This window comes from Oncorhynchus keta, chromosome 2 (assembly GCF_023373465.1).
Source record: "Oncorhynchus keta strain PuntledgeMale-10-30-2019 chromosome 2, Oket_V2, whole genome shotgun sequence".
NCBI lineage: Eukaryota > Metazoa > Chordata > Actinopteri > Salmoniformes > Salmonidae > Oncorhynchus > Oncorhynchus keta.
In genome coordinates, this window is record NC_068422.1 from 67,249,711 (window position 1) to 67,265,010 (window position 15,300).

The following is a 15,300-nucleotide window of genomic DNA, read 5'->3' on the forward strand; positions in this document are numbered from 1 at the left end:
AGTTTTCAAGTCCTGCTACATCCGACGAACGTCAGAGTCGGTGTAGTAGGATTCAATCTTAATCCTGTATTGACGCTTTGCCTGTTTGATGGTTTGTCTGAGGGCATAGCAGGATTTCTTATAAGCGTCCGGATTAGTCTCTCGCTCCATGAAAGCGGCAGCTCTAGCCTTTAGCTCAATGCGGATGTTGCCTGTAATCCATGGCTTCTGCTTGGGATATGTACGTACGGTCACTGTGGGGACAACGTCGTCGATGCACTTACTGATGAAGTCGATGACTGAGGTGGTATAGTCCTCAATTCCATGGGATGAATCCCAAAACATATTCCAGTCTGTGCTCGCAAAACAGTCCTGTAGTGTAGCATCCGCGTCATCTGACCACTTCCATATAGAGCGAGTCACTGGTACTTCCTGCTTTAGTTTTTGCTTGTAAGCAGGAATCAGGAGGAGAAATATGGTCAAATGGAGGGCGGGGGGAATGCTTTGTATGCATCTCTGTGTGTGGAGTACAGGTGGTCTAGGATTTTTTCCCTCTGGTTGTACACGTGGCATACTGGTAAAAATGTGGTAAAACTGATTTAAGTTTGCCTGCATTAAAGTCTACGGCCACTAGGAGCGCTGCTTCTGGGTGAGCATTTTCTTGTTTGCTTATGACCTTATAGAGTTGGTTGAGAGCGATCTTAGTGCCAGCTTTGTTCTCTGGTGGTAAATAGACGGCTACGAATAATATAGATGAGAACTCTCTTGGTAGATAATATAATAATAGTGTGGTCTACAGCTTATCATAAGGTACTCTACCTCAGGCGAGCAATACCTCGAGAGTTTTTTAATACAGCTGCACCAGCTGACATTGCGCACCAGCTGTTATTGACAAATAGACACACACCCCTACCCCTCGTCTTAACAGACGTAGCTTATCTGTTCTGCCGGTGCATGGAAAACCCTACCAGGTCTATATAATCTGTATCATCGTTCAGCCATGTCTCGGTGAAACATAAGATATTACAGTTTTTAATGTCCCGTTGGTAGGATAATCTTAATCGTAGGTCATCAATTGCATTTTCCAATGATAGCAAGAAGAACGGATGGCAGTGGGAGTTTACTCTCTTGCCCGCGGATTCTCAGAAGGCAGCCCGATCTGCGGCCCCTTTTCCTGCGTCTTTTCTTCAAGCAAATTACAGGGATATGGGCCTGTTCCAGTGAAAGCAGTATATCCTTCTTGTCGAACTCGTTAAAGGAAAAAGTTTCTTCCAGTCCGTGGTGAGTAATCGCTAATCTGATGTCCAGAAGTTATTTTTCGGTCATAAGAGGCGGTAGCAAAATGATGTACAAAGTAAGCTCAAAAATAAGTTACACAAAATGCAAAAAAACAAACAAAATAGCACAATTGAATGTAGAACGTCACCCATGCTCTTCGGCTCCATCTTCTATCTTGACACAATTCTCAGAATTCTGTAGATTTCCTGCCTCTCCCAAAGCCCTGAGCGTTTTGTTGTACATCACCACAAACCCAGAAACCTCCCCAGTCTCTGTCCACCTACTCCCGCTTTCCTCCCACACCAACCTCTCCTTCTCCACATACAGCCCATCCTGGCCGTCCTGGCCGTCCTGGCCCTCTCCTCTGTCTCATGTGTCCTTCGACAGTTGTCTCGTTTCTTTCCCTATTCTCAAAACAAATCCTAATTTCATCCATTTATTTCTGTATTTCTTTTGTGATGTGTGTTTTTCTGTTGCGTTGCGTGGGTTGTTTTATTCACTTCAAAGCCCGGTGTAATTCTGCCCTGTCTGCACCATGTAGCCTAGGCATCGCAACGCTTTGAAGTTGTGCTGCTTATTTTAGTGGGGAAGGGGTAGATGGGACGTAAGAAGACAAGGAGGGAGCTGTCCAGGTGTAAAGCATGACCTTGTTTTAAACCCATGACTCACCCTAATCCAATAAAGGACAGAAAACAGTGATTTTCTTAAATGTATTTCTTTCCTTTCTAGATTTGAGAGAGCTGGTTTCATTGCTGCAGCAGAAAGACTCTCTCTGCACTCACCTGTGTACTGTATGACCTTGTACCTACTTAGCCATTATTAAGTGTTTGAGCATGAATCAGTAATGACATTATATCCTCTACCCTCTCTGCTGTATTGCATACAAACATTCAAACACACTGAATGTCAACTGGACCCTTTAAATGAGCGCATGATGCAGTGAGTGCCCAGCCCTTTGGAGCACAGAGAGATGTGGAATGTTGTTAGTCACAGCCATGCAGCCAGAAACTCTTAGAGTTTTACTACAGGAGTCAGCTCCTTCATCTCCAGAGCATTAGCTACTGATCTGTCTGTCGTACACAGTGTTTACCGTGCTGTTGGACTACTGTCTGACTGCAAGGGCTGCATGTGCACACTCTCCTAATCTCACACGCATTATACTACACTCCGCCAGCTGGCTTGAGACGTGTACAGTCGGCCGACAGTAGATATCTGAGTTTACTGGTGGTAGAAATGTGTCCGTCATCAAGCTAACATGAAATTGGTCAATCCAATGTTTTCTTATTTAAAAAGACACATTCATTCCAAAAGGATCTGTACGTGTTCCAATAATTGAGTCAGACCTTTTGTCATCCAATATATTCTGTCATTACTGAGTGCCAATGTTCTTGTTATAGACTTGTAATAATATGTGTATATAACATGCATACAACAGGCTATACACACTGAACCAAAGGAGACGATCATGTATAGTTCTTCGGGAATGTTTTCAAATATGTGCTAGTCTTGTTTTAATCCTTTAATTTGTGATTGGAATGAATCTCAAGGTCTATGCACAAAGTCAAGGCCGTTTTTTTAAATAAACTTAATATTGTTACTACATTTGAAATAAACTCCTTAGTTTAGGTTACAATTGAATCAACAGTGTATTTAATTGCACTAAATTAACTCATCTATACAGGCCTCATTGTGATTTGGTTTAGATCCCTTCTCAACCTGTGTTGTGTTCTAGCTGATAGCTGCTCTGTTTATTGCAGGGGGGGTTTGGCTCAACATACCATATCAAGTGGGCAAACATCCTCCTTCTGTCAGCAAGAAATAGACATTACTGGCACAATCCTCTAGGACTGTATGCAGGTCATAATGGAATACAATGTACTACACTGTTATGAGTGGGTAACAGTGTCAATGTAATGATGCTTTTACAATCCTAGACACAGAGGTGGCCACGTGGTCAGTGCCTGTGTGCTGTGCATGACATCACTGATTCATTCTCTTTTTGAGCAGGTGTCCTACAAATGACCTTCTTCTGAGCTGAGGAAACCGCCCATGGAAAACAATGTGCTTTTATTGCCTAATGCAAATTTCGTGAAATAACTATTTCTGTGTAGTCTGTGTATATTCCCAGGACGCCACACTATGTGGGCTGAGAGGCCTGTATAGGGGTTCTGAAGCAGAGAGAGGAGGGGAGACATAGAGAGAGAGAGTGAGAGAGCAATAGAGGGAGAGAGCCATAGAGTGAGAGAGAGGGAAAGGGCAGGAGGGGGAGAGAGAGCAATAGAGTGACAGAAAGAGAGAGAGAGAGAGAGGGGGAGAGAGCAATAGAGTGAGAGATAGAGAGAGGGGAAAAGAAAGAGGAGAGCAATAGTGAGAGATTTCCCTCTAGCTATTGGGTATACAGAACTGCAGAAGTAGGTGCTGCCATGACTGCTAATATAAGTCACGAGCCAGAGCCCAGAGACTTCCCCTCCCCTCCTCCACTAGGAGGTTTGTAGTAGCAGCCAATAGGAAGATTATTATGCTCCTCCCCCTTCTCCTCCCTCCTCTAGACCGGGGTTGCGTGGTTGCCAAAGCTGGCCCGCCGTGGGGGAGGGAGGTTGTGAGGGGAGCTTCCTCACTACCCAAGGCTGCCTGCCTGCGCTCTCTGATGACACATCCTGTTTGAGCCTCCCTCTATGTCCTTGAGAAATGGACCCTTGGGTTGGTTGCTCTGTTAACAAATACACGAAATGATTATACTAGTAAAGAGCTAGTGGTTGTTATAATGTAGTGCAGCATTAGTCAAGCTGTTGTTCAGCTCATCTTTGTTTGCCACGATTATATACTTTGTCCTCTTCTGTTTAGCTATTGTTTTTTTTCTTCCACCAGATAGGTTTGCTGAAGATGAAACCTTATTCATTTCCTTGCTTTGGTTTGAATGACAGGACAGCAGTTATTTGGAAGTCAGTGATTGGACATGTAAAAATGTATGTTGTTCAAATTTCCTTTATTCATTCAACCTCATATTTGTATAATTTCATGATAATTTCAAGGTTACATCACTCTTTTCATATCCAAGTGCCTTCCTGAATCAATTTGTACTGTTTAAAGAACCTTGTTGCTGTCAATATCAAATTGAGTGCTACTGTATGCATTAGGCATAATGATAATACAGTCAGGTTCAGGAAGTTATCAAGTGCCAGTGGTTCCAAACTCAAAGATGCGTTGGTGCTGGTCATCACCTTAAAGATCATTACTTCCACAACTCCAGGTAGTCTAGCGGGTAAGCGTGTTGGGCCAGTAACCCAAATCCCTAAAACGACTAGTTGAAAAATCTGTCAATGTGCCTTATTTGCACCTTTAAGTTGCTCTGGATAAGAGCGGCTGCTAAAATGTAAATGTAGTGTCATTATGATTATCTACCATCTCAAAATGGGCGCGGGAACAAGAGGTACTAGGCCTGAGACTAATCATCATTCTAATTTTACAGACTTAATTTTGTCAGAATATTTTAAGTGAGTTTTTTTAAGCCCATCTATTGTACGGTAACAACAGAACCAAAGACAGATACAGGGTTTAGTGTTGCAGGTATTTTCCTGCCGCTCCATGTTGTGTTTCTTTATGTATTTGTGTTTTTGTTGTCTTCTGTTCCAGCCCCAACTCCCACCCAGTCTGTGTGTGGGGAACAGTCAGTACAGTTACAGTTCTGCTATAGTGTTGAGCCCCAACTCCCACCCAGTCTGTGTGTGGGGAACAGTCAGTACAGTTACAGTTCTGCTATAGTGTTGAGCCCCAACTCCCACCCAGTCTGTGTGTGGGAACAGTCAGTATGTGTGTGGGGAACAGTCAGTACAGTTACAGTTCTGCTATAGTGTTGAGCCCCAACTCCCACCCAGTCTGTGTGTGGGGAACAGTCAGTACAGTTACAGTTCTGCTATAGTGTTGAGCCCCAACTCCCACCCAGTCTGTGTGTGGGGAACAGTCAGTACAGTTACAGTTCTGCTATAGTGTTGAGCCCCAACTCCCACCCAGTCTGTGTGTGGGGAACAGTCAGTACAGTTACAGTTCTGCTATAGTGTTGCCCCAACTCCCACCCAGTCCCCAGTTACACTCCCACCCAGTCTGTGTGTGGGGAACAGTCAGTACAGTTACAGTTCTGCTATAGTGTTGAGCCCCAACTCCCACCCAGTCTGTGTGTGGGGAACAGTCAGTACAGTTACAGTTCTGCTATAGTGTTGAGCCCCAACTCCCACCCAGTCTGTGTGTGGGGAACAGTCAGTACAGTTACAGTTCTGCTATAGTGTTGAGCCCCAACTCCCACCCAGTCTGTGTGTGGGGAACAGTCAGTACAGTTACAGTTCTGCTATAGTGTTGAGCCCCAACTCCCACCCAGTCTGTGTGTGGGGAACAGTCAGTACAGTTACAGTTCTGCTATAGTGTTGAGCCCCAACTCCCACCCAGTCTGTGTGTGGGGAACAGTCAGTACAGTTACAGTTCTGCTATAGTGTTGAGCCCCAACTCCCACCCAGTCTGTGTGTGGGGAATAGTTAGTATAGTTACAGTTCTGCTATAGTGTTGAGCCCCAACTCCCACCCAGTCTGTGTGTGGGGAATAGTTAGTATAGTTACAGTTCTGCTATAGTGTTGAGCCCCAACTCCCACCCAGTCTGTGTGTGGGGAACAGTCAGTACAGTTACAGTTCTGCTATAGTGTTGAGCCCCAACTCCCACCCAGTCGTGGGGAACCCCACCCAGTCAGTTCTGTGTGGGGACCCAGTCAGTCAGTACAGTTACAGTTCTACTATAGTGTTGAGCCCCAACTCCCACGCACGTCCCCACCCAGTCTGTGTGTGGGGAACAGTCAGTACAGTTACAGTTCTGCTATAGTGTTGAGCCCCAACTCCCACGCACGTCCCCCACCCAGTCTGTGTGTGGGGAACAGTCAGTAGAGTTACAGTTCTGCTATAGTGTTGAGCCCCAACTCCCACGCACGTCCCCCACCCAGTCTGTGTGTGGGGAACAGTCAGTACAGTTACAGTTCTGCTATAGTGTTGAGCCCCAACTCCCACGCACGTCCCCCACCCAGTCTGTGTGTGGGGAACAGTCAGTACAGTTACAGTTCTGCTATAGTGTTGAGCCCCAACTCCCACGCACGTCCCCCACCCAGTCTGTGTGTGGGAAACAGTCAGTACAGTTACAGTTCTGCTATAGTGTTGAGCCCCAACTCCCACGCACGTCCCCCACCCAGTCTGTGTGTGGGGAACAGTCAGTACAGTCACAGTTCTGCTATAGTGTTGAGCCCCAACTCCCACGCACGTCCCCCACCCAGTCTGTGTGTGGGGAACAGTCAGTACAGTTACAGTTCTGCTATAGTGTTGAGCCCCAACTCCCACCCAGTCTGTGTGTGGGGAACAGTCAGTACAGTTACAGTTCTGCTATAGTGTTGAGCCCCAACTCCCCACGCACGTCCCCCACCCAGTCTGTGTGTGGGGAACAGTCAGTACAGTTACAGTTCTGCTATAGTGTTGAGCCCCAACTCCCACGCACGTCCCCCACCCAGTCTGTGTGTGGGGAACAGTCAGTACAGTTACAGTTCTGCTATAGTGTTGAGCCCCAACTCCCACGCACGTCCCCCACCCAGTCTGTGTGTGGGGAACAGTCAGTACAGTTACAGTTCTGCTATAGTGTTGAGCCCCAACTCCCACGCACGTCCCCCACCCAGTCTGTGTGTGGGGAACAGTCAGTACAGTCACAGTTCTGCTATAGTGTTGAGCCCCAACTCCCACGCACGTCCCCCACCCAGTCTGTGTGTGGGGAACAGTCAGTACAGTTACAGTTCTGCTATAGTGTTGAGCCCCAACTCCCACGCACGTCCCCCACCCAGTCTGTGTGTGGGGAACAGTCAGGACAGTTACAGTTCTGCTATAGTGTTGAGCCCCAGTTCAATGATAAGGGGTTGCTGTCTCTCTGTGTGTTTCAGAGCCCAAGATCAATGCGTCAGATCAGATCATCCTGCCATCGGAGACCAAAGGACCCCCTGTCACCCTGCAGTGTAGCCTGACCAACGCCCACGAAGGCCAACAAGAGAGCTTCTGGATGAAGAACGGAGTGGAGATCGCAGACACACGGAACGAGCAGAAGAACACAGAGTACATGTGAGTCCTTACTTATTCTGTAGTTCTCTTACTAGAGCATTCAACAAAGCCCTTCTAATTGTCACACAGACTATCAACACTAAGACCAATCACCCTGAGATGGAAATAAGAGCCATGTTGCCAAGTCCTTTAGTGAAAACAGTTGTTGGGCAGCTCCATCCCTTGCAGGGCATAGCCATCAGAGCAGCCCCTGAGCTTAGAGCAGAGCAACCAGCCCCTGTACTGCACAACACCCCCATAGACATCTCCCAGACTCTCCCAGCCAGGCGCGGACGGCTACATGAGGAGACCACTGGGCAGCTCCTTTCCTGTCACATTACATTTCAGTACTCTATTAATGGCTGACCCCAGAACAGACAGCCCCGTCCTAACCTCTCCTCTCTCCTGGCTGCCTAAAACACAGCACAGAGCTAACAATGTACGCTAAGGACTTCCACACAACATGCATCATTAGGTGATGTATCATTGCATCATTGGGTGATGTACAGTGATAGACAACAGAATTAGAGAAAGTTTTATTTTTGACTGAGCTCAAGTTATGGAGTAACTGATATTTTGTGGTTTGTTGCAGAATCAAGAAACCAAGGTCAGACGACGCAGGGGAGTACATGTGTGTTTACACGTTTGAAATGGCTCCCAACGCCAACGCCACTATTGAGGTAAAAGGTAAGACTCTCCGACCACCTGATCTCACTCACGTTATAAACAAATGACAGATACTCTGTTGATTTTTATAATTCATCAATACTGTCACTTTCATTTGACCCTCTGCCATACCTAAGAGAGAGATACAGTTCTCCTATGAGGGATCTGATGGATAACACAATCTAGAGCTACTTCCTGTGAACAGATCCCCTTCCAGTGACAGACGTTGAGATGTTGGTCCGGTGATGTGTTTTGGTGTTGACAGGCTGGTCTCTGGAGGCTGCTGCCACTCATTGAGAGGACAGGGCAAGACAGGACAGCTGAAGGGAGGGACAGAGTCCTGTCTTCTCTGCTCTCTCTGTACACTCGATTCACACAGACTTCCTTCAGGCTACTGTCTCCTCTGTAGACACTGGTCAACAGTGATTTACTTGATTTTTTCGTCAGATTATTATTAAGATTTTGCACCATATAATTGGCACAGGACCAAGGGTATCGTATTTGTTAATTTTTTAAGGGGAACTGACGATAATTAGTGATAATGTGTCAAATAATGTGGCTTATTCTGTACCATATATGTTGGATAACATTGTTTCACATTTGAAAGCACATATTCATAATAGTTAGGATCATTCATTGACGTGAAAGATGGTTATAGAAAAACTAAAACCATAGCGAGATAGAAGTTGACAGCTCACCCTTCAAGTGGAATAAGGGATTTTACTCTGGGTGAGAAAGGACTTGCAAAACCCTGTTCTAGAGAAGCTTGCCTGCACGTACAGTGTTAAGCCAATTTGTTGTGACATTGCTATGGTTGTGCATAGTGAGCTTGCCATTGACTGTTATGCCTGCCTGGCTGTATTAAGCGCTAGCTGCCTGTGTGGTTGGTTGGTTGCGTAACGCGTGTGATGACCGTGTATGCTCTGCAGCTCTGCTGCTTCCTCCAGCCTGAGATGACAGGCCTCATCTCCAATCAAACCTCAGCGTCCTGACCCTAGGGCCGTGTGAAGGGAGGTAGGCAGGCAGGCTGCCAGGGAGGCTTGCTGCCCCTGGCTGTTAGAGCCTGTACAACACACCATTTCCTGGACATACAAACACCATGGCAGCACTGCCTCTCAACATTATTGTTTACTGACTGGGAGTATTAACTGAATTGTTGACAGACGCTGTTAGTCGTATTTTGGATGCTAATGTCTTGGTTTGGAGGAAGCATTGGCACGACAATCATTTTTGAGATAGATTTAGATACATTTGCAGGCTTTCCTGTTAATTATTACAGTTAAGGACCGATTGAGGAATAGACTCAATAAAAGCTACAGCAAATGATCATTCTAAGCAGAAATACATGATATTTGTGACCAACTGAATCCAATTAGTCTTGCCTTGCCTTATACAAGGGCACTGAGTCCCATACCATTAAACCCATACTCGGTCGTACCACCAGGTCCCATACATTAAGCATGGTAGAGGGGCCGAGCCTGTGTGCTCTCTGCTCCTGGCAGCCGAGCTCTGAGCTCCCCCCAGCTCCCCCCAGCTGCAGTGTCCTTGGCGCTCCCATCTCTCCAGCTCTCAGCTCAGAGCAAGGCAACAGATGGAGGCTTGTGTGATGGTGGTGTGGGATTAAGGTTCAGAATCCGCTCCCAGCCATTTGTAATGGCAGGACTTTGTTGTCCACGATGATACAGTAAGCTGCTGTCCTGAGCATGCATATTTTGCGCATCCCAATTATCCTTCGTATTTTTATATATCCGATTTTGTTGTGTGCTATCTACGCATTTTTAAAGAGATAATTCCACATGCCCTGTTGATTGAATCAAATCAATTATGAATTTTGCAGATCTAGATTTCTTTCAAATTCCTATTTTTTGTCAAACGCACAGTACAGGCCCACAGGATAATGTGTCATATAATTCTTTATACCATGACATTGTTGAATACTTGTTTCTGATTGGCTTGAAGGGCATTTTAGAGCATGCATTATTTCTCTATAAAGTACAGTGTATTTGCACGGTAGAATTCAATGGCTATAGTGTTTGAGCTGCTTTTGAAAGCAAAAGTCGAATTGAAAACATTATTGGCATCGTTTCATTCAATTTTTACAATAGTAAGCTAGGACTGAATGTTTGGTTAGTAAACTTGCAAGCTGCTCCAGTGGATGTTGAACACATTTCTACCTGCAAATGAACACATTTCTAGCAGTAAATGTGTTAAATTATAGCCATGGTATGCAAGGGATAATCATCTCGGGGCTCTATGCTTTCTCTGTCAAATAATTCAACTTTGTTAGTTCCACTCCACACGATCATCACATTTGAGCTCAAATGCTCTTTAAATTCAGTGGAGAGATGGGAGGTATCAAAAACAGTAAATAGAAATGGGACTGCCTAATCGCCTCTTCCAGATAGACCAGCAGAAGTTGTTTCTTTCTCTATATATTTCTGACACACAGGCAGACAGACACATCCACACAGCAGCACTGTAGATCAGTAATCACACAAGCTGTTGGGGGTGTGAAATGGAAGATTTCTGCCTGTTTTGGCACCACTCAGAGGGCAGTCAGTCTCCATGCTGTCAGTCAGTCACAGTGGAAGTGAGCTGGGGATAACGAAGACAGAGATAAACGTGGCCCCTCCCCCACTAGCCAGCGAGCACGTGTGCACCATAGTTACAGTAGGAAGGATGATGTCACTTTGAGCTCAAGCCACTGCTGCTCAATCATCCTCCATGACAACGGCCGCTGCCGCGCTGCAGAAAACGCTGCAGCACCAGGCCAGCCTCTCCCCTGATCCTGCTTAATTGCATGGAAGGAATTACCGTAATTTCAAGGATTAGCAAAAGGCTGTGGCAGTTGTCTCCCGGCTCCAGAGCCGAGTTAAACAGAGGATTCTGTCTGAAAACCCAGGGTGTCGCTGGGTTGGAGAATCTCACCTTTGAGAAAGTCTGTCACTTGTTGACTATGAACTGAAACTCTGCAAGATATGTAGGCCTACACCTTCAAAGGGCATACTTGGAAGTAAGCCACAGCAAACCATGAGCTCTACCTTTTAAAGAAACTTGGAAATTGAATAAAGCAGATAAATGTGTCCCTGCCTCGATCACTGTTGTGATAAAGCATTGATTCCAGTGTAAGTCCTTCTTCAGGGAAGTCAGTGCCTCACAGCTAAATCACAGAACAATTCCCCAAATCCTTTCATAATTTACCATCACTTTCATGTACATCTTAATGTGAGTTACTATAATCAAAATGGGTCCCGACAGACTTGACTATATCATCTGATGTCTTGTTATTAAGAGAAGCCGATGAGGAACGACTTTGACACAAACATAGAACGTCTTGCATAAAATGTTAGAATTTTTATTCAAATGCATTTCACTCCCTTTTCCCCTTGTTTTAGCGGCACCTGAGATCACGGGCCACAAGCGCAGTGACAATAAGAACGAGGGGCAGAGTGCTCTGTTGTACTGTAAGTCTGTGGGCTACCCCTTTCCCATCTGGACATGGCGTAAACTGGATGGCTCAAACTACATGGTACGTGTCCTCTTCCTTGGCTCTATTATAACTCATGCTAGATCAGGGACTCCCAAACTTTCTTAGCCCACGACCCCATTTTGATATCTGAAAATGTTTGCGATCCCAACCATGTGAAAAGAATTATGTTATTAACAGCCAATGTTGACTTTTTTATTTGGGGCTTTGGCAGTCAATTGAAAAGCATTCAACAGTAGTTCTGATTGACGGTGAGTTGAGAAGACATACTTTTAATGTGGGGCTATGACAATCAATTGCAAATTAGTCTGACATAATGTATCTTATCTCACCACCACTAATGATATGGGTGTGCTTAATGAATGTTGTGTCGGAGCTTCTCATAGTCAGGGGGCGTGGTCGACAGTGCGCACCTCATATCTGCTGTCACATCCAACCTGGATCAATATTTGGTTATAATGCAGACGAGAGCACTGATGGTGGTTTCAAAACAACTGGGAACTCTGAAAAATACGAGGTCGAATCATCACGTCAGTGATGTTCAGGTCGGAAAGTCGGACCTCAAGAAAGAGGCCCGAATTCCCGAGTTTGAATTCTGAGTTGGATGATCGTTCAAAATTATTTTTCCCAGTCGGAGCTCGGTTTTTTCCCCGAATTCCCAGTTGCCTTGAATGCACTGAAGTCGGAAGTCAGAGATTTCCGAGTTCCCAGTTGTTTTGAACGCGGCATTAATGCTCAGGGGAGACGGCAGAGTATTATTCCCTTTGAGTAAGGAACCAAAACTCCTCCTCAGTGACCGTGAATGCATTTGGTCACGACAGCTCGATCAGCTGTTCCATTTCACACCGGCATGTCAACTGAGCCAGAATCACAGTCAAACGGATTAGGAAGTAGGTCCGAAAGTGCTCTTCCAAGCATTGGAGGTGAGTAGTCATCACTCATGTGGGACACTTACTGATGCTGTTTTCTGTTAGACTCATGCACAGCGAAGGGAAGGGGGCATGGTTTGTGTTTGAAAGACTCTCTCCAATAAGAATGATTTCCTATGAATCCACTGATTTGGTCACTCATCTGTAGAAGGATTTTGTATTTCCCTGCATGCTTGCGTTCAGTTTGGTCAGTTTCCCAAATATGTCTGTTACATAGACAAGGAGACACATTTTCTTTTCATTACACATAAAGTCAACCATGTCTGTTTTTTGTTGTTGTGAATGACAATTGTTCCTCTCTCAATGCAAAGAAAAAAGTTCAACCACCAAGCCTTGTGTGAAATAGAACCCTGTAATGCTCTGATCCCATATCTCCACATAGTTTAGCGAACAGGTGTGTGCGCAGTAGATGTGTTTTGATGTATACTGAACAAAAATCTAAATGCAACATGTAAAGTGTTGGTCCCATGTTTCATTAGCTGAAATAAAAGACAATGTCCATACGCACAAAAAGTGTATTTCTCTCAAATGCAGAGATAATCCATCCACCTGACAGGTGTGGCATATCAATAAGTTGATTGAACTTCATGATCATTACACAGGTGCACCTTGTGCTGGGGACAATAAAAGGCCACTCTAAAATGTGCAGTTTTCTCACACAACATGCCACAGGTGGACGTCTCATGTTTTGAGGGAGTGTACAATTGGCATGCTGATGTACAGTAACAGTGTTGCTTCTGTCCCTCTCCTCACCCCTACTTGGGCTTGAACCAGGGACCCTCTGCACACATCAACAACTGCCTCCCACGTAGCATCGTTACCTATTGCTCCACAAAGGTTACGGCCCTTGCCATACAATGCGTCCATATGGCAGAGGGAGACACATTCATAACTAGAGTGCAGAGGCCTGCCCTCCGTCCCGCCATAGATGGAGCCCCATCTGTGCAAAAGCTCACCATTCGATCCCATGGAATCTGTTTTTCGTCAATATAGCCAATCAGCACACTGAACATCCTCTGTGCTGTTTCATGCTCGGAAATCGTGAGACAGAACAATATGTCCTTGTGAATAGCATCCCCTGACGTGTATAGCGAACAAAACTCATGCATGGCCATCTCGGCCCTCACAGCTAGTGTCCATTTGGAGAGCATTAGCTGGGGAGTTTGAGTTGTTCAGTCAGTATTCTCTTAATGGCTAGCAAAAACATAAATTCTTTAGTAGTGTTATCTGACAAAGGTATTGATGTGAGTTTCTGTGCTTCTGCCTCCCCACGTATTGTTTTCACCTTATCATTTGCGGCCAGTAATATCAAAGTCTCTGCAATAGTGTGTGGTTTCATAGCATAGAGGGCCTAGTCGTGGGAATGATTCAGGTGCAACGGTCAAGTGCAGTCTTTTCCCATGATCTAAGGGGGCTTTCTGGTTGAATTTTAGATTGGAATATTTTTCATTTAGATTAAGGTTAACCACATTACAATGATTTTGAGATACAAAGATGATATTATAAAATACATATATTTTTTGGTACATTTTTTCCCGGATTTTTAAAAATCTCCCTCGACCCCATTTTCATATCAGGTGACCCCGCATGGACCCTAGTTTGGGAACCGCTGTGCTAAACTACTGTGATCACTGTCTGGAATGTGATCGTAAAATTGTCTGTAACATAGAAATAATTGATATGCTAATTTACCCTCCTCTAGGAAATCGACAACTCCTCTGGCCGCTTCTTCATCACCAACAAAGACAACTACACAGAGCTGAACATCGTCAACCTGAACCGCACCTCGGACCCTGGTGAATACCAGTGCAACGCTACCAACCACATTGGCACCAAGTCCATGTCGTCCATCCTGCGGGTGCGCAGCCACTTGGCACCCCTCTGGCCCTTCCTGGGGGTGCTAGCGGAGATCATCATCCTGGTGGTCATCATCGTAGTGTATGAAAAACGCAAGAGGCCAGACGATGTGTTGGACGGTAAGACAACGTTAAATATATTATTATATTGTATCTCTTTGGGGAGACAAGACAACCTCTCGCCATGTTGTCATCGTCAGGCCTGTTTGATTATAAATACTAGTCAGCGTTACTGGATGCTCTCATTGAAATTACTGTACAGTACGTTACCTTAACAGGAAAAAGGGTTCTCGATCTCACCTGAAAGAGAGCAACATGCTAGCAGCGGCAGGGGAGTATGTACTGATTCAAGCAGTGCTTGTGGCCATGGGGTAAAATCAGGGAGGAAGAGGGAATTATGACCCAGGAAATAGGCTGCTGCTCCTAGAACAATACAAAGACATTCTCACTCCAGTTAAACAATGATTCAAATATCTGATTATGGGGCTGCGCTCGGCTAGAAGTTCAACAGCCATCAAGAACCAATTCAAACAGGGTTCCTCTACCATCAGCACACACATTTATTACACTGTTACCAAGTGAACATGTTGCGGAGGCTATAAACACGGTGCTGAATATTCATGACGCTGACTCCGCTGTGTTAGCAGTTGCAGCGGAGACCCACTGTGAATAATTGACCTCTGTCGGGGGACACGCTCCCTGGATGCTCCGTCAGTACTGAGAAGGGAGACAGAGACACCGCTGGCTGTCACACAGCGCAGCGCCACACATTAGCTGCATAATAATATGACCTTTAGAGATGCTCCACATTAGTAAACCAGGAGGGGGTCCACAGCTAACCTTTTAAATGAAAGAGTTGAAGTGCCGTTGCGGTCTCGCTAATGATGATAACCAGGGACCATTTTATCACCCCATCTGGAGAACTGATCAATTCATTTCATTGACAATAATTTCAGACAGGGAATCAGAGGAAGTTTGATGTGTTATTTTGGCT

General features: G+C 45.4%; 1 protein-coding gene across 3 annotated transcripts in view; it reads left to right on the forward strand.

Annotated features, from left to right (window-relative positions):
* The window catches only part of LOC118359018 (neuroplastin-like), a 44,712-nt gene that overhangs the window by 21,000 nt on the left and 8,412 nt on the right, over positions 1 to 15,300 (forward strand). For 2 of the 3 annotated variants that reach the window (XM_035737156.2, XM_035737175.2), the window contains 4 exons: positions 7,215 to 7,389; positions 7,961 to 8,055; positions 11,430 to 11,563; positions 14,153 to 14,426. In XM_035737156.2, the coding sequence (XP_035593049.1) occupies positions 7,215 to 7,389; positions 7,961 to 8,055; positions 11,430 to 11,563; positions 14,153 to 14,426 (678 nt within the window). Of the gene's footprint in view, positions 1 to 7,214; positions 7,390 to 7,960; positions 8,056 to 11,429; positions 11,564 to 14,152; positions 14,437 to 15,300 lie in introns of all 3 variants that reach the window. The other variant, XM_052481103.1, reaches the window with a different exon arrangement.